The sequence below is a fragment of the Schistocerca gregaria genome, chromosome 4 (genome assembly GCF_023897955.1).
Source record: "Schistocerca gregaria isolate iqSchGreg1 chromosome 4, iqSchGreg1.2, whole genome shotgun sequence".
In the NCBI taxonomy this organism is placed as follows: Eukaryota; Metazoa; Arthropoda; class Insecta; order Orthoptera; family Acrididae; genus Schistocerca; species Schistocerca gregaria.
This window is the reverse complement of record NC_064923.1, coordinates 184,168,241-184,188,627: the sequence shown is the minus strand read 5'-3', so window position 1 is coordinate 184,188,627 and position 20,387 is coordinate 184,168,241. Positions and strand designations below refer to the sequence as shown.

General features: G+C 43.8%; 1 protein-coding gene across 2 annotated transcripts in view; it reads left to right on the top strand.

Annotated features, from left to right (window-relative positions):
• The window catches only part of LOC126267159 (glutamate receptor 1-like), a 1,368,697-nt gene that overhangs the window by 1,283,228 nt on the left and 65,082 nt on the right, over positions 1–20,387 (top strand). For both annotated transcript variants that reach the window (XM_049972106.1, XM_049972105.1), the window contains exon 15: positions 976–1,220. In XM_049972106.1, the coding sequence (XP_049828063.1) occupies positions 976–1,220 (245 nt within the window). The remainder of the gene's footprint in view (positions 1–975; positions 1,221–20,387) is intronic.

The following is a 20,387-nucleotide window of genomic DNA, read 5'->3' as shown; positions in this document are numbered from 1 at the left end:
GGAAATAAGTTGTTAGTGAGGTACACCTCTTCAAATTAGGGATGAAAGATCTTTGATATTGCAGGTTTCTATCAAAATACTCACAACAGCACACCAAACAAGTAGAGATATTCTGTCTGTACTAACGTTTTAGTTCCACACCCAAGAGAGCTCTGGCGGGTAATCCCTGACCAGGACAAGGCTGAACCACTGCTGATGGTTGGCTGTCACTTTGCTACGGGGATTTTCCGCAGCCCACACGCAAGAGTTGTGGAGGATGACGATACAGACCCTCGCGGAGGCAGTTTCGTCTGCGAGTAGGATGGATGACACAAATCCCAGCGCCGTGGTGACTTGTACGATGAAGCAGTGAGAAAATCCTCGCTGCAGAGGCAAGTCCGTGGTTTAGAGATTCCCAAACTTCTCCTCTTATGGAACACTTCGTGATCCTGGTACTTTGATGGAACGCGTTGTTTATTTGAAAAGTAAGAACATTTTTAAAAAATTAGAAAAACTTAGTTTTATTCAGCGATCAGTTTATTTTAAATAGTAACACTGAGGCCATAGTAATGCTAAAAAAATAGGAATGCCGAAAAAACCACCATGTTATTAATAGCTTTTCACAGAGCACTTACTCACTTCCCGCCGAACACCTTCGGGAAACTCTGCCGTAGGCAAAGGACCCTCAGGCACTGTAAATGTCGCTGGTAGTGGCATTTTTCGTCGAGGACGTTCCACATGTCCATTTGACTTACGTCATACTGGCGGGCCATCTAGTTACGCTGATCGTATCCTACACTGTTCAGTACTTTGTACTTGCACCTTCGAGAGGGTGTACCTTGGAACGCATTTTCTGCCACATGACCTTAAGACTCTCTTTGCTCCTTATGCACTAAGGGATAGTTTCCCGCAATTTTTCCCAATATATGTTTGGACTTCAACTGTGTCTTCGTTTGAAACCTGTGATTGGATACGTTGCACTGTTGTTCTCTACAGAGGTCGCAGATCACGCTGTACAGCAAGATGTGGGAGTTCATGAACTCACGGAAGAACGTGTTCGTGCGCACGTACGACGAAGGTATCCGTCGAGTGCGGACCTCCAAGGGCAAGTACGCGCTGCTCATCGAGTCTCCCAAGAACGACTACATCAACGAGCGGGAGCCGTGTGACACCATGAAGGTCGGCCGCAACCTGGACGCCAAGGGCTTCGGAGTCGCTACCCCGCTAGGATCGCCTCTCAGGTAAGTACGGAACCGTTCGCGTCCACTGCAGCGGTCTGCTTAAACAGCTGCTCCGGCCGTTTGGCCAAGCCACCGGTGCCCCCAAGTGGGGTTATTTATAGTTTCTGAAGAATCAGAAAACATGAAGCATGTGATGCATGGAACAAATAGTGATAACGATTGATAGCGGAGGTGTGGGCTCATCATTAATAATACAGCTTTGTGAAGCCACCAGTAATAGTACCTTCTGGTGGCATTTAACTCAACAGGGTTTCTTTGGCATGGCGCCGACATGTCTCTGGGTGCTGTACAGTCTGACGGATGATAAAACTGAGATTGCTGTGCAGTAAAGTCTTTTTTTATCCTTTTTACATTATCCATTTATAATAGAATTATAATGGTATCGGTCTACAATGGCCATCTACAGATACTATAGATATTATTTTGTGAAAAAATATTCATGATTTGTCAAAACAACTATGTGGGGGTAAGTTCCTATGGGACCAAACCACCGAGTCATCGGCCCCTGGGCTTAAGCACTCATTAATTTAACTTAAACAAACTTACGCTAAGGGCAACACACACCCACACCCGAGGGAGGACTCGAACCTCCGACAGGGGCAGCAACGCGAACTGTGATAAGGCACCCTACACCGTGCAGCTACTCCACACGGCGTGATGTGTCACTGCATGAACACTGTGTTACCTGATCATTCATCCACCTAGCACGCACACATAGTGTCTGAAGATTTGCACTGTAGGCCAAAACCGGCTATGATTGTGTCATAAAAAAGTGATTGTATTAAGAGTACAAAATGATTTTTCATAATAAGTCAATCATCGTCTCCGTAAACGGAATGTCTTTTCTTCTTCAGAACTGTTGAATTAGTCAGTAAGTATCGCTCCTAGTTGAGCGCAAGAAATTGATAAAATGAATCCTTATCAGAAACTAACTGCCACAGCATTACAAGGAATGACTTTAACAGCTGTCTTAGAGGATCGAGGCAAATTGTACCTTAAGTATTAGAGCTGACAGTTCTTTTGATTGTGAGTGTGTAGTAAATGTAGTATGTAATCAGATATAGGCTCCTGGAAATTGAAATAAGAACACCGTGAATTCATTGTCGCAGGAAGGGGAAACTTTATTGACACATTCCTGGGATCAGATACATCACATGATCACACTGACAGAACCACAGGCACATAGACACAGGCAACAGAGCATGCACAATGTCGGCACTAGTACAGTGTATATCCACCTTTCGCAGCAATGCAGGCTGCTATTCTCCCATGGAGACGATCGTAGAGATGCTGGATGTAGTCCTGTGGAACGGCTTGCCATGCCATTTCCACCTGGCGCCTCAGTTGGACCAGCGTTCGTGCTGGACGTGCAGACCGCGTGAGGCGACGCTTCATCCAGTCCCAAACATGCTCAATGGGGGACAAATCCGGAGATCTTGTTGGCCAGGGTAGTTGACTTACACCTTGTAGAGCATTTTGGGTGGCACGGGATACATGCGGACGTGCGTTGTCCTGTTGGAACAGCAAGTTCCCTTGCCGGTCTAGGAATGGCAGAACGATGGGTTCGATGACGGTTTGGATGTAGCGTGCACTATTCAGTGTCCCCTCGACGATCACCAGAGGTGTACGGCCAGTGTAGGAGATCGCTCCCCACACCATGATGCCGGGTGTTGGCCCTGTGTGCCTCGGTCGTATGCAGTCCTGATTGTGGCGCTCACCTGCACGGCGCAAAACACGCATACGACCATCATTGGCACCAAGGCAGAAGCTACTCTCATCGCTGAAGAAGACACGTCTCCATTCGTCCCTCCATTCACGCCTGTCGCGACACCACTGGAGGCGGGCTGCACGATGTTGGGGCGTGAGTGGAAAACGGCCTAATGGTGTGCGGGACCGTAGCCCAGCTTCATGGAGACGGTTGCGAATGGTCCTCGCCGATAGCCCAGGAGCAACAGTGTCCCTAATTTGCTGGGAAGTGGCGGTGCGGTCCCCTACGGCACTGCGTACGATCCTACGGTCTTGGCGTGCATCCGTGCGTCGCTGCGGTCCGGTCCCAGGTCGACGGGCACGTGCAGCTTCCGCCGACCACTGGCGACAACATCGATTTACTGTGGAGACCTCACGCCCCACGTGTTGAGCAATTCGGCGGTACGTCCACCCGGCCTCCCGCATACCCACTATACGCCCTCGCTCAAAGTCCGTCAACTGCACATACGGTTCACATCCACGCTGTCTCGGCATGCTACCAGTTTTAAAGACTGCGATGGAGCTCCGTATGCCACGGCAAACTGGCTGACACTGACGGCGGCGGTGCACAAATGCTGCGCAGCTAGCGCCATTCGACGGCCAACACCGCGGTTGCTGGTGTGTCCGCTGTGCCGTGCGTGTGATCATTTCTTGTATAGCCCTCTCGCAGTGTCCGGAGCAAGTATGGTGGGTCTGACACACCGGTGTCAATGTGTTCTTTTTTCCATTTCCAGGAGGGTACACTGACTGATGAAAAGAACGCTGACAATCCTGTGTAATTCGGAACTGACTACAAGACGTCACAAGAGACGGACCCATTAGCATAAAAACTGGCAGGGGGTAGTGACTACTGTGCGGTCAGTAAAAACCAGTACCAGCATTATGGGCAGGTCAGGGGAGCTCGTTAACTTCGAACGTGGCCATTGGACGTTACCTGAGTAACAAATCCAGCAGCGAAATTCCAACCCTGTTAAAGCTATCCAACTCACGGAGCTATGTGTACCGTATCGTAGCGTGTAGAACGTCCGTCTCTATGAATCGTCTTATTGTATTAATGTACTGTAGAGACATGCACACGCAGTGAAACGTATCGTACGAATCTGTTAAGCGTGTTGGTGTACAGTAAATCGTTGGATGTGACCCTAGATTAATATTGTTTGCGTAATATGTTACATGAAATTTTCAAAATACCGTATACATAAAAACAATTTGCGAGGAACTTGAATTTCTTCATTGAAAGCTCTCTTTCACTCTGACACAATAGAGAAACACTTTTAATAAATTCTGTACATACTCTGGAAGCAATCGATACACATGTTTAGCTGTTTCACTACTTTTATATTCTGCATAACTCCCCTATTTTCCACTTAATGGGTTCCCCCAGTATCTTCGCTGCTAACCATTTTGTACCTTGTGTTGTAGTCATCAGTCCTCTGACTGGTTTGATGCTGACCATTTACTACACTACTGGCCATTAAAATTTCTACATCAAGAAGAAATGCAGATGATAAATGGGTAATCATTGGACAAATGTATTATACTAGAACTGACATGCGATTACATTTTCACGCAATTTGAATGCATATATCCTGAGAAATAAGTACCCAGAATAACCACCTGTGGCCGTAATAACGGCCTTGATACGCCTGGGCATTGAGTCAAACAGAGCTTGGATGGCGTGTTCAGGTACAGCTGCCCATGCAGCTTCAACACGATACCACAGTTCATCAAGAATAGTGACTGGCGTATTGTCACGAGCAAGTTGCCCGGCCACCGTTAAGAAGACGATTTGAATAGGTAGAAGATCTGGAGAATGTGCTGTTCAGGCCAGTAGTCGAACATTTTCTGTATCCAGAAAGGCCCGTACAGGACTTGCAACAGGCGGTCGTGCATTATCCTGCTCAAATGTAGGGTTTCGCAGGGATCGAATGAAGGGTAGAGCCACGGATCATAGCACATCTGAAATGTAACGTCCACTGTTCAAAGTGGCGTCAGTGCGAACAAGAGGTGAATGAGACGTGCAACCAAAGGCACCCATCACGCCAGTTGATATCTCGTTGGGTGAGACGCCAGTATGGCGATGACGAATACACGCTTCCAATGTGCGTTCACCACGATTTCTCCAAACACGGATGCGAACATCATGATGCTGTAAACAGAACCAGGATTTATCCGAGAAAATGACTTTCTGCCATTGGCGCACCCAGGTTCGTCGTTCAGTACACCATCGCAGGTGCTCCTGTCTGTGATGCAGCGTCAAGGGTAACCGCAGCCATGGTCTCCAAGCCGATAGTCCATGCTGCTGCAAACGTCGTCGAGCTGTTCATGCAGATTGTTGTTGTCTTGCAAACGTCCACATCTGTTAACTCAGGGATCGAGATGTGGGTGCACGATCCGTTACAGCCATGCTGATACGATCCTTGTCATCTCGAGTGCTGGTGATTCGAGGCCGTTGGGATCCAGCACGGCGTTCCGTATTACCTTCCTGACCCCACCGATTCCATATTCTGCCAACAGTCATTGGATCTCGACCAACGCGAGCACGAATGTCGCGATACGATAAGCCGGAATCGCGATAGGCTACAATCTGACCTTTATCAAAGTCGGAAACGTGATGGTACGCATTTCTCCTCCTTACACGAGGCATCACACCAACGTTTCACCAGGCAACGCCGGTCAACTGCTGTTTGTGTATGAGAAATCGGTTGGAAAATTTCCTCATGTCAGCACGTTGTATGTGGCGCCACCGCCGCCAAACTTGTGTGAATGCTCTGAAAATCTAATCATTTGCATATCACAGAATCTTTTTCCTGTCGGTTAAATTTCACGTATGGAGCACGTCATCTTCGTGGTGAAGCAATTTTAATGGCCAGTAGTGTATTTGCCGTGACGCCTGGAATCACGGCCGCCGAAAGCGGAGCTACGTGTCATGCAGATACTGTCACCTGCAGTCTCTGAGCCGTCCTCCATGTTGCTGGATGACTCACTCACAATGAAACTCATTGTAGCAGCAACTATGGCAAGTGACAACGGTGCCAGCTTGTTTCCGGTCACTGCTGCGCTGTTTATATCAGAAGATAACTTGTTTACATCAGCAGTTATCAGAAGGAAACATTCCCATTGCGGATAAAGTTCCATACCATAAGACAGTACTGATTTAAGTTTTCGAAGGGTTTCCAAATTACTGCAGGGGAAGGCTGGAGGCGCTCTCTAACTAATACCACCATTATGCTTTTGAATGACTTGTGCTTGTGTTGATTCCGACGTCGTCGCAGTGCCTATGTTAGCTACTGTGAACGCCGCATACGTTCAGATGGCAGCACGCCGGAAGCTGGGGTGCGTAATAGAATGTCGCATGTGTTGTGTCAAGAACATGGTGATGGGGTACATAATAGAATGTCGCATAATAGAATGTCGCATGTGTTGTGTCAAGAACATGGTGATGGGGTACATAGGGAAGCTCAGTGTCTCGCTGGAATTCAGCACCAATGAGTGTACAGCAGCAAGGCTCAAATGGCTCTGAGCACTATGGGACTTAACATCTGTGGTCGTCAGTCCCCTAGAGCTTAGAACTATTTAAATCTAACTAACCTAAGGACATCACACACATCCATGACCGAGGCAGGATTCGAACCTGCGCGCCTGGAACCGCTAGACCACCGCGGCCGGCCAGCGGCAAGGGTATGGAACAGAATTACTCTGTAAAAAACCTGTTAGGTTGCACTGATCTATGGCGCTGCTTCCATGACATAATGAACTCTTCAATATTGTGTAATCCTAGCCTTTCAAACATTCGTAGTATTTCAGCACCATCTGTAGATGTACTGTGCTTTCAATTTGAATTATTTACTTGATCTGAAAAATCTCCTGAAGGAGATGTGACTTGTACCAACCGATGGAGGATGCCGTTTTTGGACCCAAACGGTAATGGCGTTGTGGTGAGTGGCGTCTTGTGTTCAAACAGAATTCTTACAGTGTCTTTAAAATTATTTTTTTGGCTAGTAGGTTGTGGTAACAGACGTCTAGCGTAGCCCCATGTCTTGTTCAAATTATAAAACTACGGTTTGGTTGTAATGGTGATACCAACAATATTAAGTACTATATTTTATTACTGGTGGCATACTGATCTGTAGTGTACCCCGAAGTCTGCGACTGATTTGGAGTAACTGTGATCGTAAATTGGAAAAAGCACAGTCAGCAAAGCCTTGAGAATAACTTCAGTTCTTCCTATTTCGTAATTTACGTATACTGTCCTAACAATGAGCTGTTTCTATCCAACATTTTGATGTCATGGGTCATAGCAGACGGGTGGTATCGGTTAGTTCTGCACTTCTCATATGGTAAGTGTTGCGTATCTGTGAAGTTTGGTGCAAACTCATTCTTGTCTCATTTTCTGAACTATCCTACAACCGACTATGTAACGCTCCTACACTCATGGTTTTCTACTACAGAAATTCCACTCGTTTTAACAGTAATTGCAATTTACATCAAAAATGAGTTTTATAGTTATTCAAGACCAGAAAAGAACACTGTCGACAGTTATTGATTTAATTTATTGCTTATGTGTCTGCATTCCTTTGATTTTGCATGCAACACGTAAAATTGGAGGTTTGTGAGTTTCAGCATATGATTTTGGATCATACTTCAATTTATTCTTAACAGAAACTTCAGAAATTGTATAACTGAATTCTACAATGTTCCCGCAGTTTGCTCGCTCAGCGACAGAATTATGATCCGCTTGCTATGTTACCACTCTGTAACAACCAATACTGTCAAAACTCTCGATGCAAAACAGTCAAAGATACAATGCACATACAAAGCTAGCTGAATACGATTTTTGTGAAGTGGCAAATAATAACTGTTATTTTAAGTCTTCTTTTTTATATGGATATTACAGTTACTTAAATTAGAAAAGTGAACTTTCTATAATGAAACAATTATATTCAATGATTACAATTTTATATTGGAATTAGAAAACGTAAGTATGAAGGCGTTCAATGAGTAATGAAACAGATTTTTTCCATGGCCAGTTTCTGCTGAAAAAATGTATAATTGCTTGCAGGACATTGTGGAATATTAGTGTTTCAGCACCAGTTTCGTGGTATTCCGATATGTGGCGTCGCTATACGTAACCGTCAAAATGTCGTCTGTAACGTAGGTGTGTCTTGTCACGGTTCGCGTGGTTGCCCCCGTCGGAGGTTCCAGTCCTCCACCGTAATGGATGTGTGTATTGTCCTTAGCGTTGTTGTTGTTGTTGTCTTCAGTCCTGAGACTGGTTTGATGCAGCTCTCCATGCTACTCTATCCTGTGCAAGCTGCTTCATCTCCCAGTACCTACTGCAACCTACATCCTTCTGAATCTGCTTAGTGTACTCATCTCTCGGTCTCCCTCTACGATTTTTACCCTCCACGCTGCCCTCCAATGCTAAATTTGTGATCCCTTGATGCCTCAAAACATGTCCTACCAACCGATCCCTTCTTCTAGTCAAGTTGTGCCACAAACTTCTCCTCTCCCCAATCCTATTCAATACCTCCTCATTAGTTACGTGATCTATCCACCTTATCTTCAGTATTCTTCTGTAGCACCACATTTCGAAAGCTTCTATTCTCTTCTTGTCCAAACTAGTTATCGTCCATGTTTCACTTCCATACATGGCTATACTCCAAACAAATACTTTCAGAAACGACTTCCTGATACATAAATCTATATTCGATGTTAACAAATTTCTCTTCTTCAGAAACGCTTTCCTTGCCATTGCCAGTCTACATTTTATATCCTCTCTACTTCGAGCATCATCAGTTATTTTACTTCCTAAATAGCAAAACTCCTTTACTACTTTAAGTGTCTCATTTCCTAATCTAATTCCCTCAGCATCACCCGATTTAATTTGACTACATTCCATTATCCTCGTTTTGCTTTTGTTAATGTTCATCTTATATCCTCCTTTCAAGACACTGTCCATTCCGTTCAACTGCTCTTCCAAGTCCTTTGCCGTCTCTGACAGAATTACAATGTCATCGGCGAACCTCAAAGTTTTTACTTCGGCTCCATGAATTTTAATACCTATTCCAAATTTTTCTTTTGTTTCCTTTACTGCTTGCTCAATATACAGATTGAATAACATCGGGGAGAGGCTACAACCCTGTCTCACTCCTTTCCCAACCACTGCTTCCCTTTCATGCCCCTCGACTCTTATTACTGCCATCTGGTTTCTGTACAAATTATAAATAGCCTTTCGCTCCCTGTATTTTACCCCTGCCACCTTTAGAATTTGAAAAAGAGTATTCCAGTCAACATTGTCAAATGCTTTCTCTAAGTCTACAAATGCTAGAAACGTAGGTTTGCCTTTTCTTAATCTTTCTTCTAAGATAAGTCGTAAGGTCAGTATTGCCTCACGTGTTCCAACATTTCTACGGAATCCAAACTGATCCTCCCCGAGGTCCGCATCTACCAGTTTTTCCATTCGTCTGTAAAGAATTCGCGTTAGTATTTTGCAGCCGTGGCTTATTAAACTGATAGTTCGGTAATTTTCACATCTGTCAGCACCTGCTTTCTTTGGGATTGGGATTATTATATTCTTCTTGAAGTCTGAGGGTATTTCGCCTGTCTCATACATCTTGCTCACCAGCTGGTAGAGTTTTGTCATGACTGGCTCTCCCAAGGCCGTCAGTAGTTCTAATGGAATGTTGTCTACTCCGGGGGCCTTGTTTCGACTCAGGTCTTTCAGTGCTCTGTCAAACTCTTCACGCAGTATCGTATCTCCCATTTCGTCTTCATCTACATCCTCTTCTATTTCCACAATATTGTCCTCAAGTACATCGCCCTTGTATAAACCTTCTATATACTCCTTCCACCTTTCTGCCTTCCCTTCTTTGCTTAGAACTGGGCTGCCATCTGAGCTCTTGATATTCATACACGTGGTTCTCTTCTCTCCAAAGGTCTCTTTAATTTTCCTGTAGGCAGTATCTATCTTACCCCTAGTGAGATAAGCTTCTACATCCTTACATTTGTCCTCTAGCCATCCCTGTTTAGCCATTTTGCACTTCCTGTCGATCTCATTTTTGAGACGTTTGTATTCCTTTTTGCCTGCTTCATTTACTGCATTTTTATATTTTCTCCTTTCATCAATTAAATTCAATATTTCTTCTGTTACCCAAGGATTTCTAGCAGCCCTCGTCTTTGTACCTACTTTATCCTCTGCTGCCTTCACTACTACATCCCTCAGAGCTACCCATTCTTCTTCTACTGTATTTCTTTCCCCTATTCCTGTCAATTGTTCCCTTATGCTCTCTCTGAAACTCTGTACAACCTCTGGTTCTTTCAGTTTATCCAGGTCCCATCTCCTTAATTTCTCACATTTTTGCAGTTTCTTCAGTTTTAATCTACAGGTCATAACCAATAGATTGTGGTCAGAGTCCACATCTGCCCCTGGAAATGTCTTACAACTTAAAACCTGGTTCCTAAATCTCTGTCTTACCATTATATAATCTATCTGATACCTTTTAGTATCTCCAGGGTTCTTCCACGTATACAACCTTCTTTCATGATTCTTAAACCAAGTGTTAGCTATGATTAAGTTGTGCTCTGTGCAAAATTCTACTAGGCGGCTTCCTCTTTCATTTCTTAGCCCCAATCCATATTCACCTACTATGTTTCCTTCTCTCCCTTTTCCTACACTCGAATTCCAGTCACCCATTACTATTAAATTTTCGTCTCCCTTCACTATCTGAATAATTTCTTTTATTTCATCGTACATTTCTTCAATTTCTTCATCATCTGCAGAGCTAGTTGGCATATAAACTTGTACTACTGTAGTAGGTGTGGGCTTCGTATCTATCTTGGCCACAATAATGCGTTCACTATGCTGTTTGTAGTAGCTTACCCGCATTCCTATTTTCCTATTCATTATTAAACCTACTCCTGCATTACCCCTACTTGATTTTGTGTTTATAACCCTGTAGTCACCTGACCAGAAGTCTTGTTCCTCCTGCCACCGAACTTCACTAATTCCCACTATATCTAACTTTAACCTATCCATTTCCCTTTTTAAATTTTCTAACCTACCTGCCCGATTAAGGGATCTGACATTCCATGCTCCGATCCGTAGAACGCCAGTTTTCTTTCTCCTGATAACGACATCCTCCTGAGTAGTCCCCGCCCGGAGATCCGAATGGGGGACTATTTTACCTCCGGAATATTTTACCCAAGAGGATGCCATCATCATTTAATCATACAGTAAAGCTGCATGTCCTCGGGAAAAATTACGGCTGTAGTTTCCCCTTGCTTTCAGCCGTTCGCAGTACCAGCACAGCAAGGCCGTTTTGGTTAATGTTGCAAGGCCAGATCAGTCAATCATCCAGACTGTTGCCCCTGCAACTACTGAAAAGGCTGCTGCCCCTCTTCAGGAACCACACGTTTGTCTGGCCTCTCAACAGATACCCCTCCATCGTGGTTGCACCTACGGTACGGCCATCTGTATCGCTGAGGCACGCAAGCCTCCCCACCAACGGCAAGGTCCATGGTTCATGGGGGGGGGGTCCTTAGCGTTAAGTTAGTTAAAATCAGATTAAGTAGTGCGTAAGGCGAGGGAACGATGACGTCAGCAGTTTCATCGCATAGTCCTTACCACAAATACACTCCTGGAAATTGAAATAAGAACACCGTGAATTCATTGTCCCAGGAAGGGGAAACTTTATTGACACATTCCTGGGGTCAGATACATCACATGATCACACTGACAGAACCACAGGCACATAGACACAGGCAACAGAGCATGCACAATGTCGACACTAGTACAGTGTATATCCACCTTTCGGAGCAATGCAGGCTGCTATTCTCCCATGTAGACGATCGTAGAGACGCTGGATGTAGTCCTGTGGAACGGCTTGCCATGCCATTTCCACCTGGAGCCTCAGTTGGACCAGCGTTCGTGCTGGATGTGCAGACCGCGTGAGACGACGCTTCATCCAGTCCCAAACATGCTCAATGGGGGACAGATCCGGAGATCTTGCTGGCCAGGGTAGTTAACTTACACCTTGTAGAGCACGTTGGGTGGCAGGGGATACATGCGGACGTGCATTGTCCTGTTGGAACAGCAAGTTCGCTTGCCAGTCTAGGAATGGTAGAACGATGGGTCGATGACGGTTTGGATGTACCGTGCACTATTCAGTGTCCCCTCGACGATCACCAGAGGTGTACGGCCAGTGTAGGAGATCGGTCCCCACACCATGATGCCGGCTGTTGGCCCTGTGTGCCTCGGTCGTATGCAGTCCTGATTGCAGCGCTCACCTGCACGGCGCCAAACACGCATACGACCATCATTGGCACCAAGGCAGAAGCGACTCTCATCGCTGAAGACGACACGTCTCCATTCGTCCCTCCATTCACGCCTGTCGCGACACCACTGGAGGCGGGCTGCACGATGTTGGGGCGTGAGCGGAAGACGGCTTAACGGTGTCCGGGACCGTAGCCCAGCTTCATGGAGACGGTTGCGAATGGTCCTCGCCGATACCCCAGGAGCAACAGTGTCCCTAACTTGCTGGGAATTGGCGGTGCGGTCCCCTACGGCACTGCGTATGATCCTACGGTCTTGGCGTGCATCCGTGAGTCGCTGCGGTCCGGTCCCAGGTCGACGGGCACGTGCACCTTCCGCCGACCACTGGCGACAACATCGATGTACTGTGGAGACCTCACGCCCCACGTGTTGAGCAATTCGGCGGTACGTCCACCCGGGCTCCCACATGCCCACTATACGCCCTCGCTCAAAGTCCGTCAACTGCATATACGGTTCACGTCCACGCTGTCGCGGCATGGTACCAGTGTTAAAGACTGCGATGGAGCTCCGTATGCCACGGCAAACTGGCTGACACTGACGGCGGCGGTGCAGAAATGCTGCGCAGCTAGCGCCATTCGACGGCCAACACCGCGGTTGCTGGTGTGTCCGCTGTGCCGTGCGTGTGATCATTGCTTGTACAGCCCTCTCGCAGTGACCGGAGCAAGTATGGTGGGTATGACACACCGGTGTCAATGTGTTCTTTTTTCTATTTCCAGGAGTGTATTTTTTAACGTAGGTGCGCTCTACGCAGGGAGTTATCAGTGAGTTTCTTTCGGCGGAAAACCAGAGCATCTAAGATATTCATAGATGATTGCATAATGTCTACGGAGACGTGTCATTGAAGAAAAGCACGGTGAGTAGTTGGACGGGGCTTCCGTCATCATTGCAACAAGGTCGTGCGAACTTGTCCGATCTTCGGCGATTCGGCTCTGACTCCTGCGGTGTTGGTGCGTGCGGACACTCTCAGTCGAGGTGCTCGACAAATCACAACTCGCTACACAACTCGACGTCTCTTTCTGTACTGCTGACCCACTCGTCCATAGTTGGGGTACTCGAAGGCGTGTGCCCTCTGGCTCCGTCGCCGTCTAACAAAATACCATGAAAAACAACGAAAGATCACGTGGCCGGATTATCTTGCGCGCTACGAGATTCATCGTGACAATTTTGTGTCGAACATCTTCACAGGCGATGAGACGCGGGCTCATCACTTCGAACCGGAAAGAAAACGGCAATCCATACAAGTATGCACACCCGAGAAAAGCTCACAAACCTTCACTGGTCTGGTCTTCCTCATTCATTCTACAGCTCTGGTCTCCCGTCTTTCAGCTTCCATCTGTCTGGCCCAATGAAAAATGGTTCAAATGGCTCTAAGCACTATGGGACTTAACATGTGAGGTCATCAGTCCCCTAGATTTAGAACTGCTTAAGCGTAACTGACCTAAAGACATCACACACATCCATCGCCCGAGGCAGAATTCGAAACTGCGACCGTAGAAGCAGCGCTGTTCCGTACTTAAGCGCCTAGAACTATGAAACGTCCCCTTAGAAAAATTATTACAAGACTGTGCTTAAACTGAAACACAATATTTCTTAGCGCAACGCAATCTGACTTTCAAAAATCCCTACGAAAGAATGGCCCTGACTAACATTAACCTATACGTTTCACAAATCACTTACCTCACAAAAATCTTCGTTACTCAAACTACTGTAATACAGCGAGCACCATTACTGCCAGCTAAATAAAATATTCAAACTACTGAAGGCACTAACTACTGACAGGCATAGTTAGCAAATGAAAGATTTTAATACAGAACAGACAATGTATTTACCTTAATATTCATAATATATAAATCAGTTCGTGACACCAATTCTTACAAATTTCAAAACTCCGCCATCTCTCTACCCACGTCCACCACTGCTGGCGGCTCACCTCCAACTGCGCAACGCTACACGCTGTTAGCATCCAGCTGCCGCTGCCCAACACTACAATGGCAGACAACAATGCAAACTAAACACAGACTGCACATGGCACAGCCAGTGATTTTTATACAGAGCGCTACGTGGCGGCGGTGTTACCAATAAAAAAACCTAAACAGCCTACTTACATAGCCCCCATGCTCCCCACAAAAAAATTTACAAATGGTTTTGGGCCGTGGCCAATCCAGATTTGAAAATTTTTTCATAATTACAATAACAAAGAAATGAAATGCACACACTTATCGATACAATGTTGGTCAAAAGCTAAAATTCTCTCACAGTCTATAAAGACAGTCCTGATCGTTCATCATAGTAAAATTGCAGTGTTTTTTTTTTCAAAGTCTGAGCAATAAAAGAAATTGCACTTGGAAGTAGTGGATTTCTAAGCATTCTTGAAGAAGTAGTGTTGTCCTTCCAACGGAAAGACAGTGCTGACTCTTGACATGCAGACAGGTAATGGGCCACAACAGAGCAAACCCACAGCAGAGTCAGTCGAAGTTTTGAAGAATATTGGTAGGTAGGTCATCACAGAGTAGACCCCTTGTAGTCCTGGTAGAGATTACGGTATTGGCGGGCCACCAGAGATGCAGACCCACTGTAGTCCTTATAGAAATAATGGTATTGGTGGGTCATCAAAGGTGTAGACCCCCTGTAGTCCTTGTAGAGATGGCCAGCAGCCATCTGTTTGACTGTGCAGGCGCACAATCACCATTGAAGAGCCTTGCGGATAATATAGCAAGTCCATAACCACCACTTGTGCACTCACAAAAATTGTTTTTGAAATGTCCTTAGAACCAGCAATGCTGTTATCCAGTCCCTTACTGAATTATTAACACACGTGCAAACACTATCATGTCCCTACTTCTCACATATTGTCCATATACTATGACCAACAGAAATGTGTGCAGTGAAATGTAATTTACAAGTTACTTAATTTGATGAACTGGTGTCAATTACAATTTTATAACATAAGAATACAATAACAAAGGTAGAAAATATATCATTAAAGAACATAACAGTACAGATAAATTTTGCAGTAATACAGGCTTTACTAAAGAATTGAAATAACCAATACATCAGTGTTACAAAAATTACGACATAAGTACATACATAAAAAATCAGAATAACTTTTGAAACATCAACTTCACACATGAGCATTAGAACAAAACAGAATAAATTATGTGTAAACATGTTTACGAAAGTAAATAACATGTTATTTACCCAAATTATATTTGAGGATAACAGTATTCCTCATCATAGTGAATGTAGCTCAGTATTACAAGAGAAAAAATTCTATGAAACAGCACACAGAGACAGGAAGAAAACAAATACACAAGGGTACATAAACACATAGTGGGATAATACAAAAGGAAAGGACAGGGTTTGTTTTACTGCAGTACTTTGCAAACAAAACTTTCTTTACTTCTCGGAGATCTCCCTTTGTTCTTCATTATTTCCAAAAAGTCCTATCTATACCTGCTTTCTGTACTTTTCTCGTATAACCTCTCAGTGCATTTCTTCAAATCCATCGCAACTCATTCTCTTATATAGGCTACCCCCTCTTAAGCTAACTTAAATCTACTGAGCTCAGATGCTTAACTAAGGGACGAGGCAATGCAGCAGCACAAAACAGTTTACACAAACAGCAATGATAAAAAAATGGAAATTGGCAAAAAAGGCAGCAATATTACAACTAATATAAGGCAATGCGCAGCAAACAAGAAAAATAAATCAGTAATAAGATTGGCTTAACCTAGTAATACAAAGTGACATTCAGTAGCACTATGAATGGCAAACAGCCGCAGAAAATGCTATAACCTATACCTAAACATGACAAACCCACAAGCAGAAAAAATAGCACACTAAAGACAACAACGCAGATAAGGGAAATGTATATTCACATCTTAATGTCTATGTAATTAAAATGGTGCACCACTACTTATTCAATGAAATAAATTACCAAGTACTTGAAAAGAAAATTATGTATGTAGTTCCTGTGAAGGGCAATGTCTTTTTGTGCTCCCTCATTTTTTTGGAAGTATATCATGAAGTTATTCTTTACTGGGTCTGTAGGCATAAAATATTTATATTAGTACATCTATAAAATTTTACTTTAACCAATGCTGCAGGGCAGCTACAAACTAGATATTAAACAAAATAGGCGAAGCAAGGCGTGAAACGTCGTTCGCTAGCCGTAAGTCATTTCATAATGTAGTAAACAATCTTCCAACTAGCAAGACAATAAACATGGAATGTTTCTCATCATTTCATTTCAGTAAATATCATAAATTAAGAACTCCAAAGTGTAATCATATGTTTCAAGTTTGAGCGTGTCGTATTTGCGACGCTTTCTACAAAGAAATGTCAATAGCGAGCATAATGACCCCTCTTTTTTTACCTGTGCCTCTGAAAGGCACACACTAATGACTTTTTTCCCAGGCAACTGTCGCACAGCTGGGTGCCCACGACGCATTACGTGCAGGTGGCCACTTACCTTTCTTACTGAAAAATTTACGACAGTAGTTTCCGCTACAGTGACAGTCCCATATAAAAAAAATTCACAGGTCAAGAATTTGCGTTACAAATATGTAGAAACAAAATCCTTTAAATAGAATAGTGTCCAAAAAATTTTCGCCAGCATAGTGATACATTCACGCATATACACACATTTCATAACTCTTAAAGTACGATTCTCGGTTTCCAACATCCTTTTTCACAAATCAGAGTCCCTAACCACTACTCTTTATTCCTTACCTTATTCGTCGACACTTCTTCAATATTTCATCATAACAGATACATTGCATAACCGAATAGCTCATATAGCATCAGCGTAAACACATACCTCAGCAGCATAATACACATCGTCGTCGTAAAAATAACATCATAACACCTCAATTAAATTCTCAAAATCGTCGTAGCTTCCTCCAATAATTTCAAAACCTAAAAAAAATTCTCTGCTCATGTCAAAAGTGTCATCTACCTCAAACGTACTTTAAAAATCATGGTCCCATAGCAAATGCGTCATTCAAAGCTCTCATAGTATCACAATGGTTCTGGAAAAATATGAACAGTTCACAAAGTACAGAAAAGAATACAATTTCGTAAGTGTGAAGTTATCCAACTGTATAATTACGTAAACATCTGTCACTGATGTAGTATAATAAATGTTTGTTTCTCTCAGTTAAATGATCAGATAGCTGTGTAATTTATGTGTTAGATAAATATGGTACCGATGTGTAGAGTTGTATAAGCAAATACCATATTAGCTAGGGCTCCTTGTGCTTGCCAAACACATGCTACACAAAGTAAGCGTGTACCCCCCTGAGGATTAATGTAATTATATTCTCAGGTGTTACAGATTACAGCAATGGAATGAAATGTATCACGGAAAACTTTCTTTGTAATTCAAATATGTTGAAAAATAAATAGTTTAATGCGTGTCCTGTAGCGCTAAATGTGCGTCTTGCTGTAAGACAATCTCTGTGGAAGTGTCGTAGTTATTGTCCTCCGAAAGCTAAGTTCTGCAGAAGCCAATGTACTTACCTCATGATACACGAAATTGAAATGCTTTGCATATAGATATCTTAGTTATTACGCTTATTGCCGTGATGAAGTAAGTACTGTACTGTACGTATTGTTGTGCTACACAAAACGCTGTCTCATTGTAGCTATACCACAAACATTACTACTAAAACATGTTTCACTTTCCAGAAAAATTCAGAAATACTGTGCAGATATAAAACAGATAAACTGCAAAAGCAACATTGTAAATTGTCACTCATTAGTAGCGTCGTGATATAATCGTGTAGCTATTAGAGAAACCAAATGCTAAGTCATCTTTAATCTCACCGAATGAACTTCAAATAAGGAATGTGTTTTCAAGTAAACCAAAATGTTGCATTAAAATCTCATTAGCAGTACTGGTAAATGTTCTAAGTATGTAAGCCTTATAGTCGTTACGTAATCGTGCAACTAACAAGCAAGAATGTACATGCACAATAACAGTGTGACGTCTGTTCACTATAACAATACACTCGTAAATACTGTCTAAATAAGTTCTAGACTGCATAGTTAACTTCAAAACATTGTTGCGTGTTAACAGTTTCTCAGTGTGACAAAACATACTACAAATGTGAAGCGAAATGTTTTATGGCAAAGACAAATTTAAAAAGCAGATTATCTCTTAATAAACGGTTTTACATGTAAAATATGGTGTAAACCTTTACTCTTCCTAGTACGCAGACTGTCAACTGAAAAGCAATTATCATGTGATTACGTCGGTAAGGAACACTGGAATTTTGCTCAAGGTTAGCTTATGTTATTTTTCTCTGAGCCAGCCGGCGCACGCGGCTGCCTGCGGTGCTGGTCATTGTCTGTCTCTTTGTTGGCGCGCGTCGTTATTAGGATTAGGAGACCTAACTTGCCGAGAGGGCCCAGCTCTGTTTGGATCCCGCCAGTTCTGATGAAATTCCGGTCTGTCGTTATGATTATATCGTCTGTCGTCATGTCGGTAGCTCCTGTAGTTTCTTTCTTGTCGGTTAAGTGGTGGAGAATTTCTCCCTGAATTATCATTGCGCGGTGGACCGTTGCGTCTGAAGTTATTCTGTCTCCCTTGATACGAGGGTCGGTCAAAAAGTAATGCCTCCCATTTTTTTTCTACTTAAAAAAATTAAGTTAAGTTAAAAATTTGAATTTGGCGCCATTCCTCAAACCTTCTTCTGCAATCCACTGCAGTAGTAACTTTCTGTGTCAACAGGTGGCAGCACAGCAGAAGTTTGTAAGATGGCCGACATCGATGTTCGTTTGAGACAGCGTTGTGTGATTGAATTCTTGAATGCAGAAGGTGAAACGCCCATACGCATTCATGAAAGACTGAAGAAGGTGTATGGTGTTGTGAAAGTGGATGTCAGCACTGTTAGACGATGGGTTCGTCGTTGTAAGGAAGCTGAAGGGCAAACACCGTTGACTGACGAAAAGCGGAGCGGCAGGTCGGTGAGTGCAGTGACTCCACACAACATTCAGCAAGTTGATGACATCATTCGTGGTGACCGTCGGGTGACTGCAGATGAAGTGTGTCGCATTATTTCTCTTAGTAAAGGCAGTGTGATCACGATTATTAAACAATTGGGGTACTCAAAAGTTTGTGCACGGTGGGTTCCAAGAATGTTAACCAATCAGAATAAAGAGGCAAGGAAAACAATAGCCTCCCAACACTTGCAGCGCTTCCGTTTGGAGGGAGATGAGTTTCTGAAAAAAATTGTGACCGGGGACGAAACATGGGTGCATTTTTTGAACCCGAATCAAAGAGGCAGTCAATGGAGTGGCGTCACACAAGCTCGCCGAGGAAGAAAAAATTCAAAACTGTGCGATCGGCAGGGAAAGTTATGGCAACAGTTTTCTGGGATACAGAGGGTGTGATTCTGGTTGATTTTTTGGAGCAGGGATGCACAATAAATTCTGTTCAATACGTCACAACCCTCAAAAAACTTAATGAACGTCTTCAGCGAGTTCGCCCAACAAAATCAATGGCAGATGTTCTTCTTTTGCATGACAATGCAGGACCACACACCAGTCGTTACACCTCTGACGAGATTGTCAAAATTGGATGGGATGTTTTGCCTCATCCCCCATACAGCCCTGACCTAGCACCATCAGACTTCCATCTGTTCAGGCCACTAAAAGAAGCTCATCGTGGGATTCATTTTGAAGATGAGGAGGCCGTCAAAACATCCGTGCGTCAATGGCTTAGGAAGCAGAGCTGTGATTTTTACCGTGCTGGGATACATGCCCTTGTTCAAAGATGGACCAAAACTGTAGAGATGGGCGGAGATTACATTGAAAAATGACAAAATGATCCTCAATGTTGTGGTTTTCAACCTATGTAATTGCATTTAAATTTCCTGACAATTAAACGTAGAAAAAAAAATAAGAGGCATTACTTTTTGACTGACCCTCGTAGTAATTGTTTTGGTTCCCATATTGTCTGTTTCTCTGATTGTCTCTGTGATAGTCATTACCGCGGAGAGGTGATCTTTCCCTGTAATAATTACTACTCTGCCAACGGTTGTCATACGTGTGGTGTCTGTTTTGGTCACGATTTACGTTGTACG